This window comes from Acartia tonsa, chromosome 6 (genome assembly GCF_053477335.1).
Source record: "Acartia tonsa isolate MP-2025a chromosome 6, ASM5347733v1, whole genome shotgun sequence".
Taxonomy (NCBI): domain Eukaryota; kingdom Metazoa; phylum Arthropoda; class Copepoda; order Calanoida; family Acartiidae; genus Acartia; species Acartia tonsa.
In genome coordinates, this window is record NC_137265.1 from 39,989,874 (window position 1) to 40,008,825 (window position 18,952).

Genomic DNA, 18,952 nt, shown 5'->3' on the forward strand with positions numbered 1-18,952 from the left:
ATTATAAAACTTTGCGGACTAGTGTAATAAACAGCCAAATGCACTCTTCCTTCCGGCCAAAAATATCTTCAGATTAACTATACCTATATCGGAATCGAACTAATTTACGTAATTAACTTGAAAATAAATCAAGTGTTTAATTAGTTGAATATAGACACGGTCCATTGATTAAATAACATTGCATCCTTTACCAGGGAGGGAGAGGCCAGTGACGTTTAAATTATCTTAACCCACATCTTCCATCGAATAATAAAAGCTTCCGACAGAAGACCTCGGAGAAAGTAAATAATGATTCCTGTAATAGTAAGGTACAATTTAGACAGCGAAGCAACTTTTTTATCAAAATGTTTAATGTCCATATTATGATTTTTTACAAGATATAAGTTACCCCATACGCTTGATTTTTGGAATATTGAATCCTAGAACCATTAGGCACAATATAAAATAAGCGAAGCATCTCTATAAAAATATGTCTATAATCAAGTGCTAAATCAAAAGTTTGTCTTTTTCATGCATTCTTTATTTGAGTAAGATTGGGATAGATTTCTAAATAATATTAAATATTAAATGCTTTTGTTACTCTTACATGTATTTGTAAACGTTCGTTTGCTTGATATCCAGATTATTTAGCTTTGTTTTTTATGGTTTTTGTCATCCGCGCTTTTTATTGTTTTTATTAGAGCATGTTAGTTTATCATTGATTCATCCATATATTTTTTACAGGTTATAAATATAACTTCTTTCTTAAGCAATAAACAAAGAGGCAAATACAAAGTTAAAAGTTAGGTGGACAAAAAGGTTACAGTATAAACAATACATACTAAATTAATTGGATCTCATTGCATTAATATATAGGACAGATGTAAGCAAAAGCAGAGCAGATTGAATAAGATATAAATTAAATTATCTATTTTTAAACAATGAAAACACAAAAAGGATTTATGTAAATGAACAATTTTAATATTCCTAGAATAGAAATTAAGGTGGGGGGGTGTAAGTAAAAATATGCTTTCTTAGATATGTGCCCAAAAGGGTGCCCAAAACCACTTTTAAGCAATTGAGCCACCCAAAATCAAATCAAGTGTCCAAAAGTTCATCCAAGCTTGATTATAGAGATGCTTTGCATAAAGCATTGTACCTTGTTATACTAGAAATCATTGTTACAAAAATCAGATGATTAGGATAATAATATCATAGAAAGAGGGTTGTCATAAAATTTACATGTTTTAAATGGACATAAGGACTTTCTGGTAACGATTATGACGTACCGGCGGACGTACTGACCCTTTTATAGCTTCTCTTTAAAACAAGATGATTACAGAATTCTAAATATTTTGTGGCGAAAAGTTGTCACAACTATTTCCCCCCCGACAAATATATCTTATTTTTTTGAGTAGCTAATAGGGTGGAAAAAATGTCTAGTTTGGAGAATCTATGAAGGGATCTAAAGGAATAGAACAATGGCCGATAAATTTATGTACATCCACAGTGATAATATAAAAAATTACCCCTTCTATAACTAATAGTTGAAACGTTGACACTCAACTTAATGAACTATCCAATCAAAATTCAAGATAAGTCCCCAAAGTTGTTAAGCCAATCAATAAGAATACGTTATTATCAAACTTTGGGGACTAGTGTAAATGTCCCCTCCCTCCCTGGAATCTATTAGTTTAAGATTTTGGGGAGGAAGGGATAAGTTTTCTATTTGTTCTCCAGTCAGGGAATTAGGGAAATGTAACCGTTGACGTTAACAAACACGGGGCTGTCTTTTATATTCAATAGATGAAATCATATATCACACACTTTTCAAAATACTTTATTTTTCATCTAAAAATATTTTCAAAAAGTCAATTTGTCTTAATTCTTTTAACTGACAGAAATCTTGAAGGTTAGGCCTGTAATTCAGCCAAAAGCATTTGTTATTGTTTGTATGGTACGATCCATGTATAGCAACAGAGGGTATATAAATTCAAAACCTAAGTTTTTTTATAGTAACGTATAGTTTTGATCATTAATAAAGGCACCTTAAAAACGTCCCATCAATTTCAAACTTTGCATGATGATTCCTGTAACAGTTAGGTAAGTTTAGAAATTCATTTACTTTAAAGTCCATATTAGCAACCTGAAATGACGACAATTTTTAAACCCTGGCATAATATCCACGTATTTTCTATGTCCAATATTGTAGCTGATTGTTTCTCCATTTATCTCTGATTACTACGGAGAAGAAACTAACTTTTTAAATAGAATTTAACCAGAAATTTAGCAAGTATCCTCAAGTAACTAAGGGGAATACTAAGAAGGTTTGTCCTATAGAAGGGTACAATTTCAGTACAAATTATTATTTAATATTATCAGTTAGATACGTGTATGAAGGACTGTGTATTAGACTATAAAAGTTTTAAAGATTTTTAATCAATATAAGTAGGTAATAGATTTGAAATCTGCATAAAATTTTAAGGATTTTTTATAAAATTAGTTTTTTATATAATTCTTTATTTAAAGGCGCAAATACAAATTAAGTTAAATAATTTTGAGATCTGTGATTGGTGGATTGAAAACTATCTGCGCTCTGATTGGAGAAGCTTAAGTGACGTACATCATTCAACCAATTAGAGCGTAGGTAGTTTCCAATCCAGCTATCCTATTGGTCAAAATTTATTAACTTAATTCGTATTTGCGCCTTTAAATAAAGAATTATATAAAAAACGAATTTTATAAAAAATCCTTAAAATTTTATGCAGATTTTAAATCTATTATATTGATTAAAAATCTTTAAAACTTTTATAGTCTACTGTGTATTGGTACAGCTACTGTACTATTAAGGGATATACTAAGAACGTTTGTCCTATAGTAGGGTACAATTTTAGACAAATTATTATTTTATATTAAAAGAGTGAGTAAGCTTCCAGTCAAAAGCGATTATTAAGTCTAACTGTTCTTAATATTGACCAACTCATAGTATAATTAAACGCATTTTTAAAAACAGTTAGACTTTTTTTTACCTATTACCCTGGTATATTAGAAAATTAATTCTGAACCTTCTCCATACTAAAATAAGACATTAGCCATACGAAATCCATATGTACAGATGATTCTATCCTTTGGAAAAGATTCAGAAAATAGGGTAACTGTAAGTCATTTAGTTGTATTAAGAAATAGATTCCCTTTTGGCCAATAATTAGTTAGATTTGTCTAAAATACATTTTAGCAGCATTAATTCCATATGTAGATCAAATTTCAAAAATCTGTAAAAATGATTAATTAACTTCATGTGTCAGTTTAAGGAGGGAATGTGGGAAAGAGATGGGTTGAGGGAAGGGGCTATGAGAAGGAAAGTAAGAACACAAATATTTAGGGAGGGGGGGGGGGGTATTCAGGGAAAGGTAGGGGAGCAATTAGGGTTAGGGTTAGGTGGGGGGATTGTGGGGATGTAAATAGGGATTGATCGAAAGGGGATGGATGAGAGTGAGAGAGCGAAAAAAAGGGGGAGGGGGCATTTTTGGAGGTAAAAGGGTGTGACAAGAAAGGGGTTAAGAAAGGTCAAATTTTAAATAATAATGTAGGGGGATTGAATATTGGGTGGGATGGATATTCTAAGAATCATAAAAGGGAAAGAAATGGAGTTTTTGAGGAATATAACAGAAGGGAAAATAAATAATGGGGGAAGGTATAAGATAGGATTACTGGGGAAGGCAAAATACAATATTTCAGTGCATCGCCCCTAGTTTACACAAATTGCTTAAAACCTTGATATAAATTATTAAAATTCTTTCCACACAAAAACACTATAAATAGAACTTTCTACCTACTGAACAAAAAAAAATTTCTATCTATTAAGAAGAAAAACAAAAAAGACAAATTTTAAGAACTTTATTTGTTATATATAATTGTACGAGAGTATATAATTATAATTATCTTATCAAAAAAAGAATGATCATTTATTGTTCTTTTCACAAGCCTTGAAAAAAATCGTTTCACATTTTTGCAACAGTCTTTTTATTTTAGGGAACCATTTTCACATTTAGGCGACTTGGCTGCATTAAGTTATTACATATGATGGGTTTCACGTGTTCTGTAATTCATAAGATAAAGGTGGTCCGGTAACTTCTTTAACTGAAATTGCAGCTTTTTATGATGGCATCTGGTTTTAATGAGCACTCCTACTTTTAGGCCATAAAGCAGACAAACAATCCTGAAAGAGAATAATCTGTTATTTGAAATGATTTTTAAAATCTGACAATATATATTATAGAACTGTAAAATTAAAATTAAAGAAGTATTAAATATATATAAATAAGGATGATAACATCCAAAAAGGGCGAAGATATTAAAGGTAAAAATTAATAAATGAAACTGGAAGAGATTAGGTGCATACAGACAGACAGATGAACATAGCATGTAGTTATGCTTAAAGGTTATGAGGCATAACTAGCTGAAAAAAGCATTCAAAATAGAATGGAAAATATGATTTATAATAGAAAAAACAGACATTTTAAGATATAGAGTAGCATAGCAGCTAATAAAAGTAATATATAAATGATAAACACATGAGAAAAGTTATGTTATTACCTGAAAATATTTGTTCGTTTCTTGAATAAGTTAACAGTACATCTGACTTGTATGAAATTATGTTACAACTAATGTATAGGTCCTAACCATGGTTACCCAATTTTTCCAATGCTATATCTAATATTATCCTGTAATATAAAGTAGTAGTTTTTTTTGTCTGAAGCTATAGATCTCGGAAACGCCTAATTGGTTTACTTTTCAGGAAAGCCTAATACATGTTTGGGGAATGATTTCAGACTATTTTTTTACTGTTCCAGCCTTCCCTAGGAGACTAGGGGTCAGGCAAATAGTAAATCTATATACATATTTTGTTAAGAAGCTAAATTAAAATTAAAATTCTATTTATGATTATATATATTTGTTACAAGAATTATTTTTTTTTTCGGAGTAGTTGTAAAAAATATGGAAACCATGTTATGTATATGCTGAATTGTTGGTAGGTCAATATGATATATATTTTTAGAACATAGGATTAAGGGTTATATGTGTTTGGGGTGGGATGGGGGGGGGGGAGGGAGGTTAATAATAATAAACGGAAGCATATGTATTTCAATAATAGTTCCTATGATGAAGCAAAGTTAAATTAATTTGAATATGATTAGTTACCCTAATGCTGAAAAGTTCAAGCATATATCTCTTTATTATATTATTTTCCTTTCTACATCTAGAGTACGTCTAATTACAAAAATTTAATAATGATAAAACAAATTTATATTATTATACATTTATCTTGGTATATTTCATTTCATAAATGCTTTAATCAGTCAAACACTTTAAAAAAAATTTACCCTTACTTATTAAAGCCTTGAGATATGTAGATATATTTAAAGTAGAATCAAGAAAAAATATTTTGTTGTTGTTTTGCACAAACAAAGCTTCTCTCTAAAGTTTCACTTTACTCTGTCCCCCTTACATATATCATATATCAAGTTAAACTTCTTTCCACTTAAAGGCTTGGAAATAAAACTTTCCCCAAACAAATTATGAATTTATCTGCATTATCGCCATACCTAGATTTGATGTAATTTTTAATTTGATTATCAGCCAAATAAAATAACCCTGCTAGAAAATTTAAAATCAAACATAAGGATGATAGTTATCCAAACAATGTTACCAAGTATTTTCGCAAAATAACAATATGTAACAAAGAAAATGGTAAAACAATTATTTTAGTTTGTCTAAACTCTGGATAACAAGGATGACAACATCCATAAAAGCGAAGCTCTGAAACGGTAGGACAAACGGACATTAACACTTGTATAATGTCAGAACTGAAAAATCAGAATGCGAATGTTTAAGAGACAAAGCAAAATTGTAAGTAAATTTGTTGAAAAACTGCTTGATACAAGATAATGATTATGGACATACTTACATTTTTAGGACTTGATTATAGAGTTGCTTCGCTTATAATATTGTATTTTTTTGTCCCAGAAATCAGTATACCAAAAATCAGACCAATCGGATAATTAGGTCACATACAAATTTGTTGTTAAAAATGTAAAAAATTCAACATGTTTAAAATGGACGTACGGACATTCTGATAATGATTATAGAGTTGCTACGCTTTCTAACTCGTACCTAACTGTTACAGGAATCACCATGCAAAATTTGAAATCGATAGGACAATTCTAACATGCCTAAATTAACGAAAAAAAGCTATTTAAAAAGTAAAAAAAATCAACTTGTTTAAAATGGACGTACGGACATTTTGGTAATGATTATAGAGTTGCTACGCTTTCTAAATCGTACCTAACTACTAAAGGAATCACCATGCAAAATTTGAAATCGATAGGACAATTCTAACATGTCTAAATTAACGAAAAAAAGCTATCCGTGACGGACGTACGGACGGACGGACGTACGGACGGACGGACGGACCGACCCTAATTATAGAAAAGCTTCGCTTTTAAAAATCCATAGCTTAGCCATACTAATTCAGTATTTCCGAAGGTGAACTACCAGGGTACCTCGTACGGGCGGAATTGCAGTACCGGACCTTATCGACTTGATGTACTGTCCAGGTCCTGGTCCAGCAATCCAGGAGAACTAAGGATGACTAACGCACCCTTCTCTGTCCAAACACCCAAGGATATTAGGCTAAGTAACATCCATCAGACAACCAACTCTCTGTGATGCACGACCTTTGTCTGAGAAGTCCCAACTGTGCATGGTAACGAGTTGCGCCTGTTTTGGGCCAAGGCATTCCCCCTACTCTAACTATTTATGTCGCGCATCTGACATAGCAGCAGTAGGAACCATTTTTAACGTCTTTAGTTATGACGCGGTGTCGGCCCGAGATTCGAACCTATCACCTTCCCGACGACGAGCGGATGCGCTACGTGTTGAGCCACGGTCGCGGGTTAACAGTTAGACTTAATAATCGCTTTTGATTGGAAGCTTACTCACACTTTTACGGATTTTTAACACAATCTACCTCCCCCTTAAATGGGTTGCGCCTGCTTTAGGCTAAGACATTCACCCAACTCTGTCGTGCATCATACATAGCAGCGATAGGTATAACTCTTAACGTCGTTAGTTCTGACGCAGTTTTGGCTAAGATTCGAACTTATCACCTTCCCAAAGACGAGCAGATGCGTTACAGGTAATCATAAGTGATCATCTATATTTTTTAGTTATAATAGTAAAAATTATTCAAATGGAACATAAATAGAACTGATATGACTTTAGGGTTGGCAATCCGGATCCGGAATCTGCCCAATTTTTGGCCAATTTTGGAATCCGAATCCGGAATCCGTTTATTAATAGCGGATTCCAGATTCTTATTTGGTAGGCTAAAATTAGCGTCTTGAGTTTTTTCTTTCAACTCCTCCTCTTTGAAGGCAAAGATTTTCATCATTATATATAATATCTTTTAAAATCTGGTTCGATTCTCGGAAGTGAATTATAGAGAACACCAAGAACATTGATTTTTAGGACATATGTAGCACTTAATTTTTAAAAAAATTTAAAAATCCTTTTAATATATTGCTAGAATCCGGAATCCGAATCCGGAATCCGCCAAAAATAAGAATCTGGAATCCGCAAGGAATCCGCCACTTTTTTGACGGATTCTTTAAAAATCCGGAATCCGAATCCGGACCAAAAATTCGACGGATTGCCATCACTATATAACTTGATAAAAAATATTTTAATTGCAATATCATCAAGTAAGGATTATAAGTGAGAAAAAAAAAACTATTTAGCCTCAATTATTTATTCGGCCAAAAAATCATAATTGAAACAATGGTATTTCTTCTTCTAACTGGTTGTAATTTAAAAATGATGTTATAGTTTTCAACAAAAAATAATCCAAAATTGACAAGCTAATAACTTAAAAGCCAAAATGTTTGTCTTCAGGAGAAATACTCCTGTCTGGATCAGAGAAAAAAGGGACAATGGGCTGTTTATTACATAAGTCCCCAAAGTTTTATAATAACGTTTCCTTATTCGATGGCTTATTCTTTTGGGACTTTTAATGAATTTTGATTGTTTGGTTTATAAAGTTGAGTGTTCAAACGTTTCAACCACTAATTGTAATCTACAGAAGGAGTAATTTTGTGTGTTAACATTTGGGATGTACATCAATTAATCTGCTATTGTCTTATCCTTTTAGATCCCTGTCACTGATTGGTATTCTCACTAACCTGTTTGAATTGGAACAGCTGTAGCGAGACTGGGTTTATCTTGAGTATCTCTGTGCGGGATAACTGCACGAGAATTTGTTCCAGGCAGAGAGAACTCTCTCCCGTAAACTCCACCGGGCTCTCACGGTCTTAAATAAAGGTCGTTACTTAAAAATATAATTTTATATTTTGTGCTAAAAATGTATATTATTATTGAAGTGTAAAATCTCATGGGCCTCTTATATGGTTCATTATATTTTCAATTCAAAATTTTAAAAATGAACATAAATTTATTATAGTCTCTTTTAAAATTAAATTGCTTTTAAGGATCCAACCCTTTTTTTAGCGCCAAAATTTCTCTACCATCCCATTTGGCGGCATCAGGCATCAAGGGAAAGTTATTTATCTCATCGTATTATAGACAACTTTCCGCGGAAATTAAAATAAAAAATGAAAACCAGTTTTTTTAGCTCCGAGGGCGCAAAGGCAAAAACTGGCACAATTTTATGATTCTTATTTTAATATTTGTAGAAAATTGTCAGTAAACGATGCTATCCATGATTTTTCAGTATGGCTGAGATCTGGTTCTAATCCAGCGGATATCAATCGGTTTCATACTGGAAATTTGTTAAAAGTGTAATTTCACAATGACACAAATAGCAATTTTGAAATATATTCTAAAAAAATAAAATTATCAGAAATAATTTATCTAAATCTTCAATTAGAGTTGCGTGCACAGGGATTTGTCATAGGGGTGTGTTCCTTGAGAGAGGGCAAAAAAATAGAGGAAGGCATGCCTCCTTAATTTTTGTATTTAAAGACTGCCCTAGATAATGATATTGGCCATAATAAAAAGTAAAACATACGCGGTTTCCATACATTTTAATAGATTTTTCTCAGCAATAAAGCTGCTATTTTGTTTTACTTGTAAGATGAAGTAAAAATTGTCATGCATACATCCACCACACACAACTGACAACATAGAGATATGTTTTTTTTTGGTTCAGTTGCTCATCCCTCTATCCCTAGGCGGCATTTTAGACAGCTGAGATCTCTCAAGAAAATAAAAAATATTCTGCAGAAAAATGTTTTTTTGTAAGGGGCTAAAAATGGTAATGAATCCTAGGATAAGTAGTTTCGTCGTAGTCATTAGCACACTAGTTAATCAAATTGTATTTAAGGTAGAGAGGGAACATTGGACTGTAAATTAACTGGTACACGAAGTTTTACAATTATGTTATCTTATACATTTGCTCAAAAACTTTCAGTATTTTCATTGTTCCAAACGACAGACAATCCAATTCCATTATGGAGGAAGGTGAACATTGGACTGTAAAGTAAACTAATAACCAAAATTTTATGAACACTTCTTTAAACTCAAATTAACTGTGTGCATTTGCAAATTTTTATAAAAAAATCTTTTAAAACATAGTTAAAATTTCAAAAGGAATAAGTTTCTTTGATATTTAGGTTATCCTTAAACACAAATCAATTGTTTGCATCATCAAATTATACTTCCAAAAATCTCAAATGAGTCAACATTTTTCTTCACCATGTAGTTTTCATTTCATGTTTCATCAAAAAAAAGTACACATTTTTCACTTTTTTGGTTATTTCAAAAGAACATCAAATCTTCCTCCATCCTAAAACCCAACCAAAGCAGGAATTAATAAAGGTTAACATTTTTCCCATCCCAGGAATAACTCCACCCATTTTTTCAACAGATTTCAAAATCCAAATCTCCACCCATGCACAACCAAAGACAAAATTAAATCCACAACCTTTTTCCAACCCCCCCCCCCCCCTTACCTCACTCCTCCCATTTTTTTTCTTTCTCCGCCTTCAACTTAACTCACCTATCTAAAACTCCGCCTATTTCCTAACCATCCAAAAAATTCCTTTATTAAAAACTATGCTCCGCCCCATGGACAACTCAAACAAGGCCAAGAATTATTCCCTACTCTTCCTTTTAAAAAAACAATATTTTAATCTTTTTTTCTTCAAACTTTTCCAGTTGTCATTTGTACTTTCTGGTGATACCTAAGATTCAAAATAATTTGTGACATTGTTCTATATAAATGTATGTTTAATATCTTTGATCATATTTGCTGTTATCTAATGTCTCATACCTATATTTAATTTTTGACAAAATGAATTGAAAATGATTGCTAAAATCGAAATATATCTTCATGATATCTTTACCCTGAGTATTTTCTTTCAAAATATAATAGGTAACTATAAATAATTAATATTATTGACGAGAAAATTTATGTTTCACCACTTCAAGTTGAAGAAAAGTAAAAAAATGTTCAGCATTTTTAGTAAAAATTCTATCAAACGTTTTGTTGAGTTCGGGGTGTTTAAATTGTCCAAGTTGTCAAATGATAAAAATTAAAAAGCACATTTACTATATCTCATATGTATGTTTAAATTAATGCTAATATGGATTAATTTACAATCTATACAACACGAGTATTCGCATATGTATCATCAAATATCCATTTTATTAAAAGAATTATGTTCATAACAGTTTTCAAAATCAATTAAAATACCTAAAAAAAACATGGTGAAACATAAATTTTCTCGTCAATACAATAATGATATATGGTGACCTTTTATATTCTGAAAGAAAATACTTAGGATCAATGCTGGAAGGTACTTAGAATCATGTAATCTCGTTCGTGGATAGTCCCCTTTGAACTATGTAACATAAAAAAAACAACACATTAACACCAACAACATATATCCTACCCAGTAGATGGAGCTGTACAGTCTTTTTCTCTGGCGACGCCTCCATTTTGTTTAGGTTCACTGAGCAGCCCCGCGGGGTACAACTAGTTTTCAATCTACATTTTCTATTAAAAAGACAAAATCTTTCAATTAATTGTTGATAAACAAGACCAATAATATTAAAATTAGCGCAGATAACACTACATGCAGTAGTATGAAGTAATAATATTGGCAGAACGACTTATGTATGAATTTTTTATAATAGAAGTCAATCAAATATCGAAGATTAACGAAAATGACTTCATTTTAGATTAGCAATTTTGCTCCTAGAGGCACGTAAAATTTGGAGTTTTTTTTCATTAACAAAAATGAATTCATTGTAAATTAGCAGTTTTTCCCCTAGAGGCACGTAAAATTTTGTTTTTTCAATCAGTTCTTCTCCAAAAAATATCTTTTCGCCGCTAGATGGGTTTAGTTATGGTTTTTAGTGATTTATCTTGGGAGGGTGGTTTACTCTCCCCCAAAATAGCTATAAACCTTCCCATGACCTATGAGAAGCAACAGACAACACAGACAGAGATCATGTTACTTTACTATAAGGATTTAAAGAAAAGAAAATATTACTCATGCCATGATAGATTTTAATAATAACCTAGAATAACCTAACTATTGTAATAACATTTTGATAGAAATCTGAAATAACCAAAAAATATCTAAATAAAGTCATAATGAAAATATTTATTCCAAAAAAAAATGATTTTGATTTTAATTTAATTTTAAAAGCAATTGAATAATATAATATTTTAATTTTATCACAGCATTAATTTTCTTTATGAAGTAAAGGTATATTAATGGAATTTTAATATACATAATAAAGTATATAAAAAATACGTTTTGAGTTAAAAACTATATCATATGTACAGATATTTAAAAATAATGCCTTAAATAACAAAGACACAACACACATACGGTAAACAAACATGCATACATTGAAACAACCATTATCTATATTCGTTTATTTTTCTAATGCTTCTTTTAATTTTGCTTCTAGCCTGAATATTAAATTATGATTACCAAATTAATGTAAAAAGCTGACGAACAATAAAATTTGTAAAATTTTGCCAATAAATCTACAATTAAAGATGTATAACACAAACAACTACCTGGATCCAGTGTTGGGGACCTTGTTAATATTTACGACGCTATTGGCTGATATTCAAAGACCCAATTTAAAGTCAGCACTGTTCAGGGTCCACGATACATTTATTTGAACCCATCCCCAATTTTGTTTTACTTTAATGTAGGTATTGTCTTCTGAATTTCCAATGTAAAATTAACAATAGAAAAACTAAATAGGTATGCTGATATTTCTTTCATTCTTTGATTACCCTTAATTAAAAACCTAACACAAAATAAAAAATAAAATACCCCATAATAATAATTTATAAATCGCAGGAATCATATTTGTTATTTATTAAGAGAAATAATATGTGTAATTTGATAACCCTGCCTTAGTGACTGAGTGATCTCATGGTGAATACTGTGCTTCAGGGTGTCCAACCTTCCCGTCAACTCCCGCGACACTTGGGGACTCAACTCTTCACTAAAAGCATCAAAATTCGGATATAGTCCCTTTCGTGGCAACGCCTCTTAAGGGGCGTTTCGTCGTATTTTCACAGTAGCTTTTGATTTGGTATTTTAGGTTAGGTTAGGCAATTGGTCCCGCGACAATAAACAAAGATGACAACATCCATAAGTTGCGAAACACAAAAACGTGGATAAGAATACAGACAAAATACGTATCCCCCACAGCGTTACGGACTGACCGACTGACGGCCCGACGGACAGAAAGAGTTAATTATAGAGTAGCTTCGCAACTACAAAGGTCACACCAACCTGTAATCAAAGCTCCTCTTGAATCTCTTGTCTCCAGAACTGTGTCTGTCCTGTCTACGCTTTCGTCCGCCACTGGTCCATCGCTGGCGGTCAACTGAGTCAAATACTTAAATTAATGAAACTAATTTGTCGTCTATTGTCTTATCCCTTAACATCCCTGTTAAGCATTCTTTAAACAATCTTGTTTGTAACAAGCCAAAATCTTTTATGTGTTTAAAAAAATCCAGAAATATTAAAACTGATTTAAGTATGGATTCCTGGTGGAGGTTGCTGCCAGGATGCATCCAGATCCATGTGATCAACCTGGCGGCTCTGACGGCTACTTTGCCGTCGTAAACGTGGATTCACAAAAGGACTGTCTATCAGCAGCCCTAACCTGAAATTTTAACAGTTAAAAAAAAAGTTTGTTCAGTAATGAGGTCATAGGATGTCAGTTTGTCAGTCTGTCTGTATATATCTAAGTACAGCAACTTCAAGATCTCACAAACGGCTAGAAAAGTTGTTTATTTTCTCCAGAGCAGGTTTTAAGCTGGAAAGTGCACCCTCCGTCCCTCAAGAAACATGAACCCAAGAAATAAATAAATCCACACCTCTTGTAAAAAAAAGCACCTGGAGGGCAAGGGCGGAGCCACTATACAAAATTAAAATCTATTTTTTGCTTTAAAATGAATACTTTTAAAAGTTCCTTAATCGATAGATATTCCTAACTAATAGATATCTAATCTATTTTTTTTTCATTTATCTGTTTATTTTCTCCTTGCCTGATTTTTTAATTTCTTTATTCTTGGACAGATGATAATATAGGATTTTGGTATTTGCAGTTTTCAGATAATTTTATTTGATACTGTCTGAAATTTATGAGCTTCTCTATTCATGGACGTTTTCATTTTGTTAGAATATAACAACAAAAAAGGACCTCTTACCTTGGGGAAAGCTGGTGTAGAACTGACTGAAAGGCATAGTTAACATTTTCACAAGTATCTTCAATGATATCATCCTCATTAATGTTCCCAGATTTTTTCAACAGCTCTTCCTCCTTTTCCAGTTCTTCTATATCTATAAGGTAAAACATAGTGAACTTTAATGAAACAGAAAATTAAAAAAGAACAAGCGGAAGTTTATATATGAAGTCGCATGACTTTATAAAAACGTTCGATAGATATTCTGCAATAGTTATATATCGCATCGTATTAAAGACAGATTTTCGCAATATTAAAATTTAAAATTCTAAGATTAAAACCAGTTTTTTTAGCCCTGAGGTTCCGAAAGCCTTAGTAGTAATTCTAAGATTTTTAGTTTGATATTCTTGAAAAATCATCTGTAATACAATGATATACATGATTTTTAAGTATAACTGAGAACCGGTTCTAATCCAAAGGATATTGATCGGCTTTGAAGACCTACTGTATTTAAAATTACCTAACATAAAAGAAGATGAATCAGGAGTATAGTTCTCTTTCAATGCATTCTCTAACTTCTTCTCATACCTAAACAAAAAACATTCATAAAAAATAAAAATTATTAGGAAAGCTTTATAAATGTCTTGGTGTGGTTGTAGGTTTTTTTCCCAGGGATTGAGGAGACATTGACTAGTCCCAAAAGTTTTATAATAACGTTTTTTAATTTGATGGTTAACAATTTTGGGGACTATAATTGGATTTTGATTGGTTTGTTCATTAAGTTCAGTGTTTAAGCGTTTCAACTACTAGCTGTAATCTACTAAAGGGGTTAATTTTATGTATCATCATTGGGGACGGGACCGGATGTACACCAACTTATCATTTCTTTTCCCTTTCGATCCTTGCATTTTTTGTTACCTCACTCCAACATATTCATGTTACTAGGAAATGCCTGACTTCAAAAGTGAAGAATATTACCTTAACGAATCTTTTTGTTCATCTGTAAGGAGCTGATGTAAGTCAGCGTTTAGATACGTCTCCTCCACACACAAACTCTCCCTAAATTCAAAGTGTTATTATTTTCTTACCAGGGAACATATCATATCATACGATACAAAATGGCAGTAGATTTTTAAAATAAAGCACTTGGAAAACGCTGGTTTTTGAGGCATGATTTGTTAAAAACCATAAAATATTCTTTTTCTGATTTAAACTCCCCGCGTAATTTACAAAAAAAAGATACTAGTTAATAATATCTGTGAAGGTTAAATTAGCCAATTCTTTTTATTTTCTAAAATGATGTATATGTATTAATTCTTTTTTTGGGGGGAGGGGGCGGTTCCAGGTGTGATTTCTTTTGGAGAGTGGTGGTATCCACAATCTCATCCAAAACAGTTATAAACCATAACAAGACCTACGAGAAGCTACCTTGTAAAAGAAAATCATATCGGTTCAGCGGTTAGCGAGATCCTTCAGTACAAAAAATGAAGAACTTAATCGGTTCAGTGGTTATCGAAATCTCAAGCTATAGAAAAAAAATCTTTACTACTTTATATAATAGGATATAATATAATTACAAAAAAGAACCAACCTGAATGTAGTTACGGAATCGTTAACATGTTGCATAATTGTTTTTTCCTTGAGCTCTTCCATATAGCTTTGGCCACTGAAACAAATATTTTGTTTAAATAGAAAATTGGTATTGCAAAAGAGACAAAAATTGTAATTTTGTAAATTATACTGAGCTTGATCTTTAAACCATTTTAGGGGTGATTTGGATCGGGGCGCGCCAAACTTTCAGCCAATCACAGCGCTGCATTTTCAAAATGCAGCGCTGTGATTGGCTGAAATTTTGGCGCCCCCCGATCTGAATCGCCACTTAAATGATTTAAAGATCAAGCTCTGGTCTTTGGGATCATAATTGTGGGTGTACAGCAATTTATTTTCATTGTCTCATCAATTAAGAAGCCTTGATAAATCAGTGAGGGAGGGGGGGAGGGGTAATTGGGCTATTTATTACACTAAGTCAAAAAGTTTTATGATAACATTTTATTGTTGGTTGGCATAATAAATTTGGAGACTTTCATTAATTGGTTGGTTCATTCAGTTGAGTGTCTATACGTTTCAACTACTAATTATAAACTACATAAGGGGTAATTGTGTACATCATCATTGGGAATGTAAATCAATTTATCGCCCATTGTCTTTTCCCTTTAAATCCCTGTTGATAAATACAGGAATAGTTATAATTTATAAAAAATCCTACCATAGCCATTCTTTTGGTAGTTGGAATCTGTAAAGAGTTGCCTCCTTGTATCCTACTATCCTTTTTGTCACATCTTCTTGTTGGACAAGTTCCTGAAGCCTAAAATCAATACTCAATTATTAAAGTAAAACAAAAGAAGTGAAGGGATTAAATAACTGTAAGCCCCTTCCTCTTGAACCCTGTGCCGATTAAAATAAATTTTGGGTATATTCGCTTTCGTATCAACGCCCCTTAAGGGGCGATTCTTTGTATTTACACTGTAGCTTTTCTCATATTTCTAGCCCCTGCGGGGCAATCACCTAACCTAAAATAACCTATTAAAAGCCATTTTAACAAGGATGACAACATCCATAAGTAGCGAAGCACAAAAAATCGTGGATGGAAATACGTAAAAGTAGATTTAAAGTGTATTTATTAAAATCAAGAATAGATTTATTGGAGAAAATAAACACGAAACCTTGTTTTATTTTTAATGATGACGACAGTCAAAGTAGATTACATAAAAGATTCTCATAACAATGGGAAAAATTATTTTGATACTGATATCCCCATAAAGTTTGAAAATGGGACCAAAAACACCAAATATATGGGGAAATATGTAAAACATATAAAAATAGCCAAAAACCTGATAAAAGACAGTCTGACCGCCATGGTTGTTATCTTTAAACGACGGGAAATTTAGTTTGATATAAATAACTGAAAAATTTTAAAATTCGGACCATAAACACTGAAGATATGGAGAATAATGTGAAAAATACAAAAATAGCCTAAAACCTGCAAAAAAGGCAGTCTGGCCGTCATGGTTGTTTTCTTTAAACGACGGGAAATTTAATTCTTATATCTATAACTGAAAAATTTTGAAAATTGGACCATAAACACTGAAGATATGGTGAAAATGTGAAAAATACAAAAATAGCATAAAACCTGCAAAATGGCAGTGTGGCCGTCATGGTTGTTTTCTGTAAATGACAGGAAATTTAATTTTGATATCAATAACTGAAAAAATTTTGAAAATCGGACCATAAACACTGAAGGTATGGAGAAAAATGTGAAAAATACAAAAATAGCCTAAAACCTGCTGAAAAGACCGCCCTTGATGTTTTATAGTTAATTGTGCTCCTTAATAATGGGAATGTTGTGAAAAAATTTCAGCTGTCTATCTTTAATAGGAGCCGAGAAAATCACGTTTCCCCCTATTCTGTCTCAGACGGACGGACATAGGACGGACATTTCGAATTATAGAGTAGCTTCGCTACTAAAAATACGACAAATCGTCCCTTATGGGGCGTTGCCAAGAACAAGGTCTATACCCCAAATTTTTATAGTCCAGAGGGGCCACAGGTCCGGGCTAACATACCATAATATTACAAATTTTATTTTTATATTTGTGAAAAATAGTCTGTAATACGATGCTATACATGATATTTCAGTATTGCTGAGAACTGGTTCTAATCCAGAAAATATTAATCGGTTCCGAAGCCATACTGGAAAATATTTTACCTGTATTCCGCACAGCTGATAAGAATATCAGTCCATGGTAGCAGTTCTAGTGGTGGAATAGGATGTGTGTCTCCACCCAGTTGGGAACATTTATCCGCAAATTTTCTGTAGGACTTCTGAAGAGCACGTTGTATGGCTGAATACAGCATTGAGGTGTCAGTTTTACACCCAGTAACTACATTCTTCACGTACACCCACACCTGAATAATGGTTTATTCAATGGTTGGGCGTTTCAATAACGTCAAAGGAAAAGGGGAGGGGGCGTAAAGTGGCACCCTCTCCTAAAAAAAAGAAGGCTTGGACGTCCTTTGAGTGTTTGCTAACAACTCTGTAGTTTATTAGTTTACTATTGACGTAACTATGTATGATGCGATGATTTGAGTTATACTGCTAGGTTTTATATTATATATTTCATTAGGAAAGCAGGGTTAATATCTTTAATATCATATTCTCTTAAAGAAGGCAGGACAAAGAGCTAAAACTAAAAAGAAAACTATAATCAAAAGAGAAAAGTATATAATATTAATAAATCATTTATAAACTGCTTACTTGGTCTATCAAATCCTGCCAGGAATCAGTTTCATACACGTGTAACTCCTCCATCCTGAGGAGGTCCAACAGCTGGACACAGGAGTCTATGTACAGGGTGTCGTTCCAGTTTGCGGGGAGGTCACAGGTTCCAGCATGTGATCTGGCTGTAGCACTGAATTCAGGAATAGGCCAGCATATTTCTCCTAACTCTGTTTCCTATACAAATACAATTTTGAAATTCTTGCTAACTGCTAAACCGATATGGTTCTCCTTTATTATGAATCTTCTCATTAAAAGGTATAGGGAAGGTTTCAACTATTATGGGGAATAGTACCACCACCCTCTAGAGTATAAAACTAAAATTAAAAGTGTACTATACAGTCGACTTTCCCCTTCACTTAAGTGTCCCTAGAGGCTTCTAGGGGCGTAGTCCTTGAAATAAACAAATTATTACAGCACAGCCTGAGAAATCGTAAAATGGAGGAAAATAACAAGACTTTTGCAAACTTTACAAAACGTTTTTTTGAAACCATTTTTGTTTCTTTTAACTCCATGCTTAAATTCTAAAAAAATCTACCTACCTTCAATGTTGTTGCCAGATGATCTAATCCCGCATTATAAAAGGTAACAAGGTCAGTAAAACTTCTGTCTGGCAACCCTTTCTTGTATCGCTCCAATCTGTTCCTGTACATCTCACCAAATATTTGGTAGGGCAGAAAACTTTCAGCAAATTCGGTCAACGGCTTAGTAATTAATGCCTAGAGATAAATGGTATGTTATGTAAAATTTTTATAGATAACGTTTTAAAATACTAGTGCAACGTCAACGGAACTTGAATTTAATGTCCAATTTTCACTCCCTCCCTAACTAAAAAAATAACAATCTTGCAGCTTAAGGAAATATATATTGCCTCTAACATTCCTATCACAAAA

General features: G+C 32.5%; 3 protein-coding genes and 1 long non-coding RNA gene across 5 annotated transcripts in view; 1 reads left to right on the plus strand and 3 right to left on the minus strand.

Moving 5' to 3' along the window:
- The window catches only part of LOC145322648 (tyrosine-protein kinase JAK2-like), a 62,636-nt gene extending 51,035 nt beyond the window's left edge, over nt 1–11,601 (minus strand). For both annotated transcript variants that reach the window (XR_013880779.1, XM_080164822.1), the window contains exons 1-3: nt 11,581–11,601; nt 10,950–11,053; nt 8,220–8,347 (exon numbers count right to left, since the gene is read on the minus strand). Coding sequence is in view for 1 of the 2 variants with exons in the window: in XM_080164822.1 (XP_080020948.1) it covers nt 8,220–8,347; nt 10,950–10,995 (174 nt within the window). In the remaining variant the exon portion in view is untranslated. The remainder of the gene's footprint in view (nt 1–8,219; nt 8,348–10,949; nt 11,054–11,580) is intronic.
- The window catches only part of LOC145322650 (protein maelstrom homolog), a 209,714-nt gene that overhangs the window by 106,496 nt on the left and 84,266 nt on the right, over nt 1–18,952 (plus strand). The window lies entirely within an intron of this gene.
- Nucleotides 3,862–4,707, minus strand: LOC145323374 (uncharacterized). The gene is made up of 2 exons (XR_013880938.1): nt 4,576–4,707; nt 3,862–4,198 (listed from the first exon to the last, which is right to left on the minus strand). It is a non-coding gene; the product is annotated as an uncharacterized LOC145323374 (long non-coding RNA).
- LOC145323103 (germinal-center associated nuclear protein-like) overlaps nt 11,623–18,952 on the minus strand; it is a 28,711-nt gene continuing 21,381 nt past the window's right edge. Inside the window, exons 36-47 of the mRNA XM_080165487.1 lie at nt 18,602–18,777; nt 18,039–18,236; nt 17,490–17,689; nt 15,990–16,088; nt 15,315–15,389; nt 14,702–14,782; nt 14,244–14,311; nt 13,748–13,880; nt 13,082–13,200; nt 12,825–12,924; nt 12,439–12,531; nt 11,623–11,980 (exon numbers count right to left, since the gene is read on the minus strand). Coding sequence (XP_080021613.1) covers nt 11,944–11,980; nt 12,439–12,531; nt 12,825–12,924; nt 13,082–13,200; nt 13,748–13,880; nt 14,244–14,311; nt 14,702–14,782; nt 15,315–15,389; nt 15,990–16,088; nt 17,490–17,689; nt 18,039–18,236; nt 18,602–18,777 — 1,379 coding nt within the window. The 3' untranslated portion in view covers nt 11,623–11,943. The remainder of the gene's footprint in view (nt 11,981–12,438; nt 12,532–12,824; nt 12,925–13,081; nt 13,201–13,747; nt 13,881–14,243; nt 14,312–14,701; nt 14,783–15,314; nt 15,390–15,989; nt 16,089–17,489; nt 17,690–18,038; nt 18,237–18,601; nt 18,778–18,952) is intronic.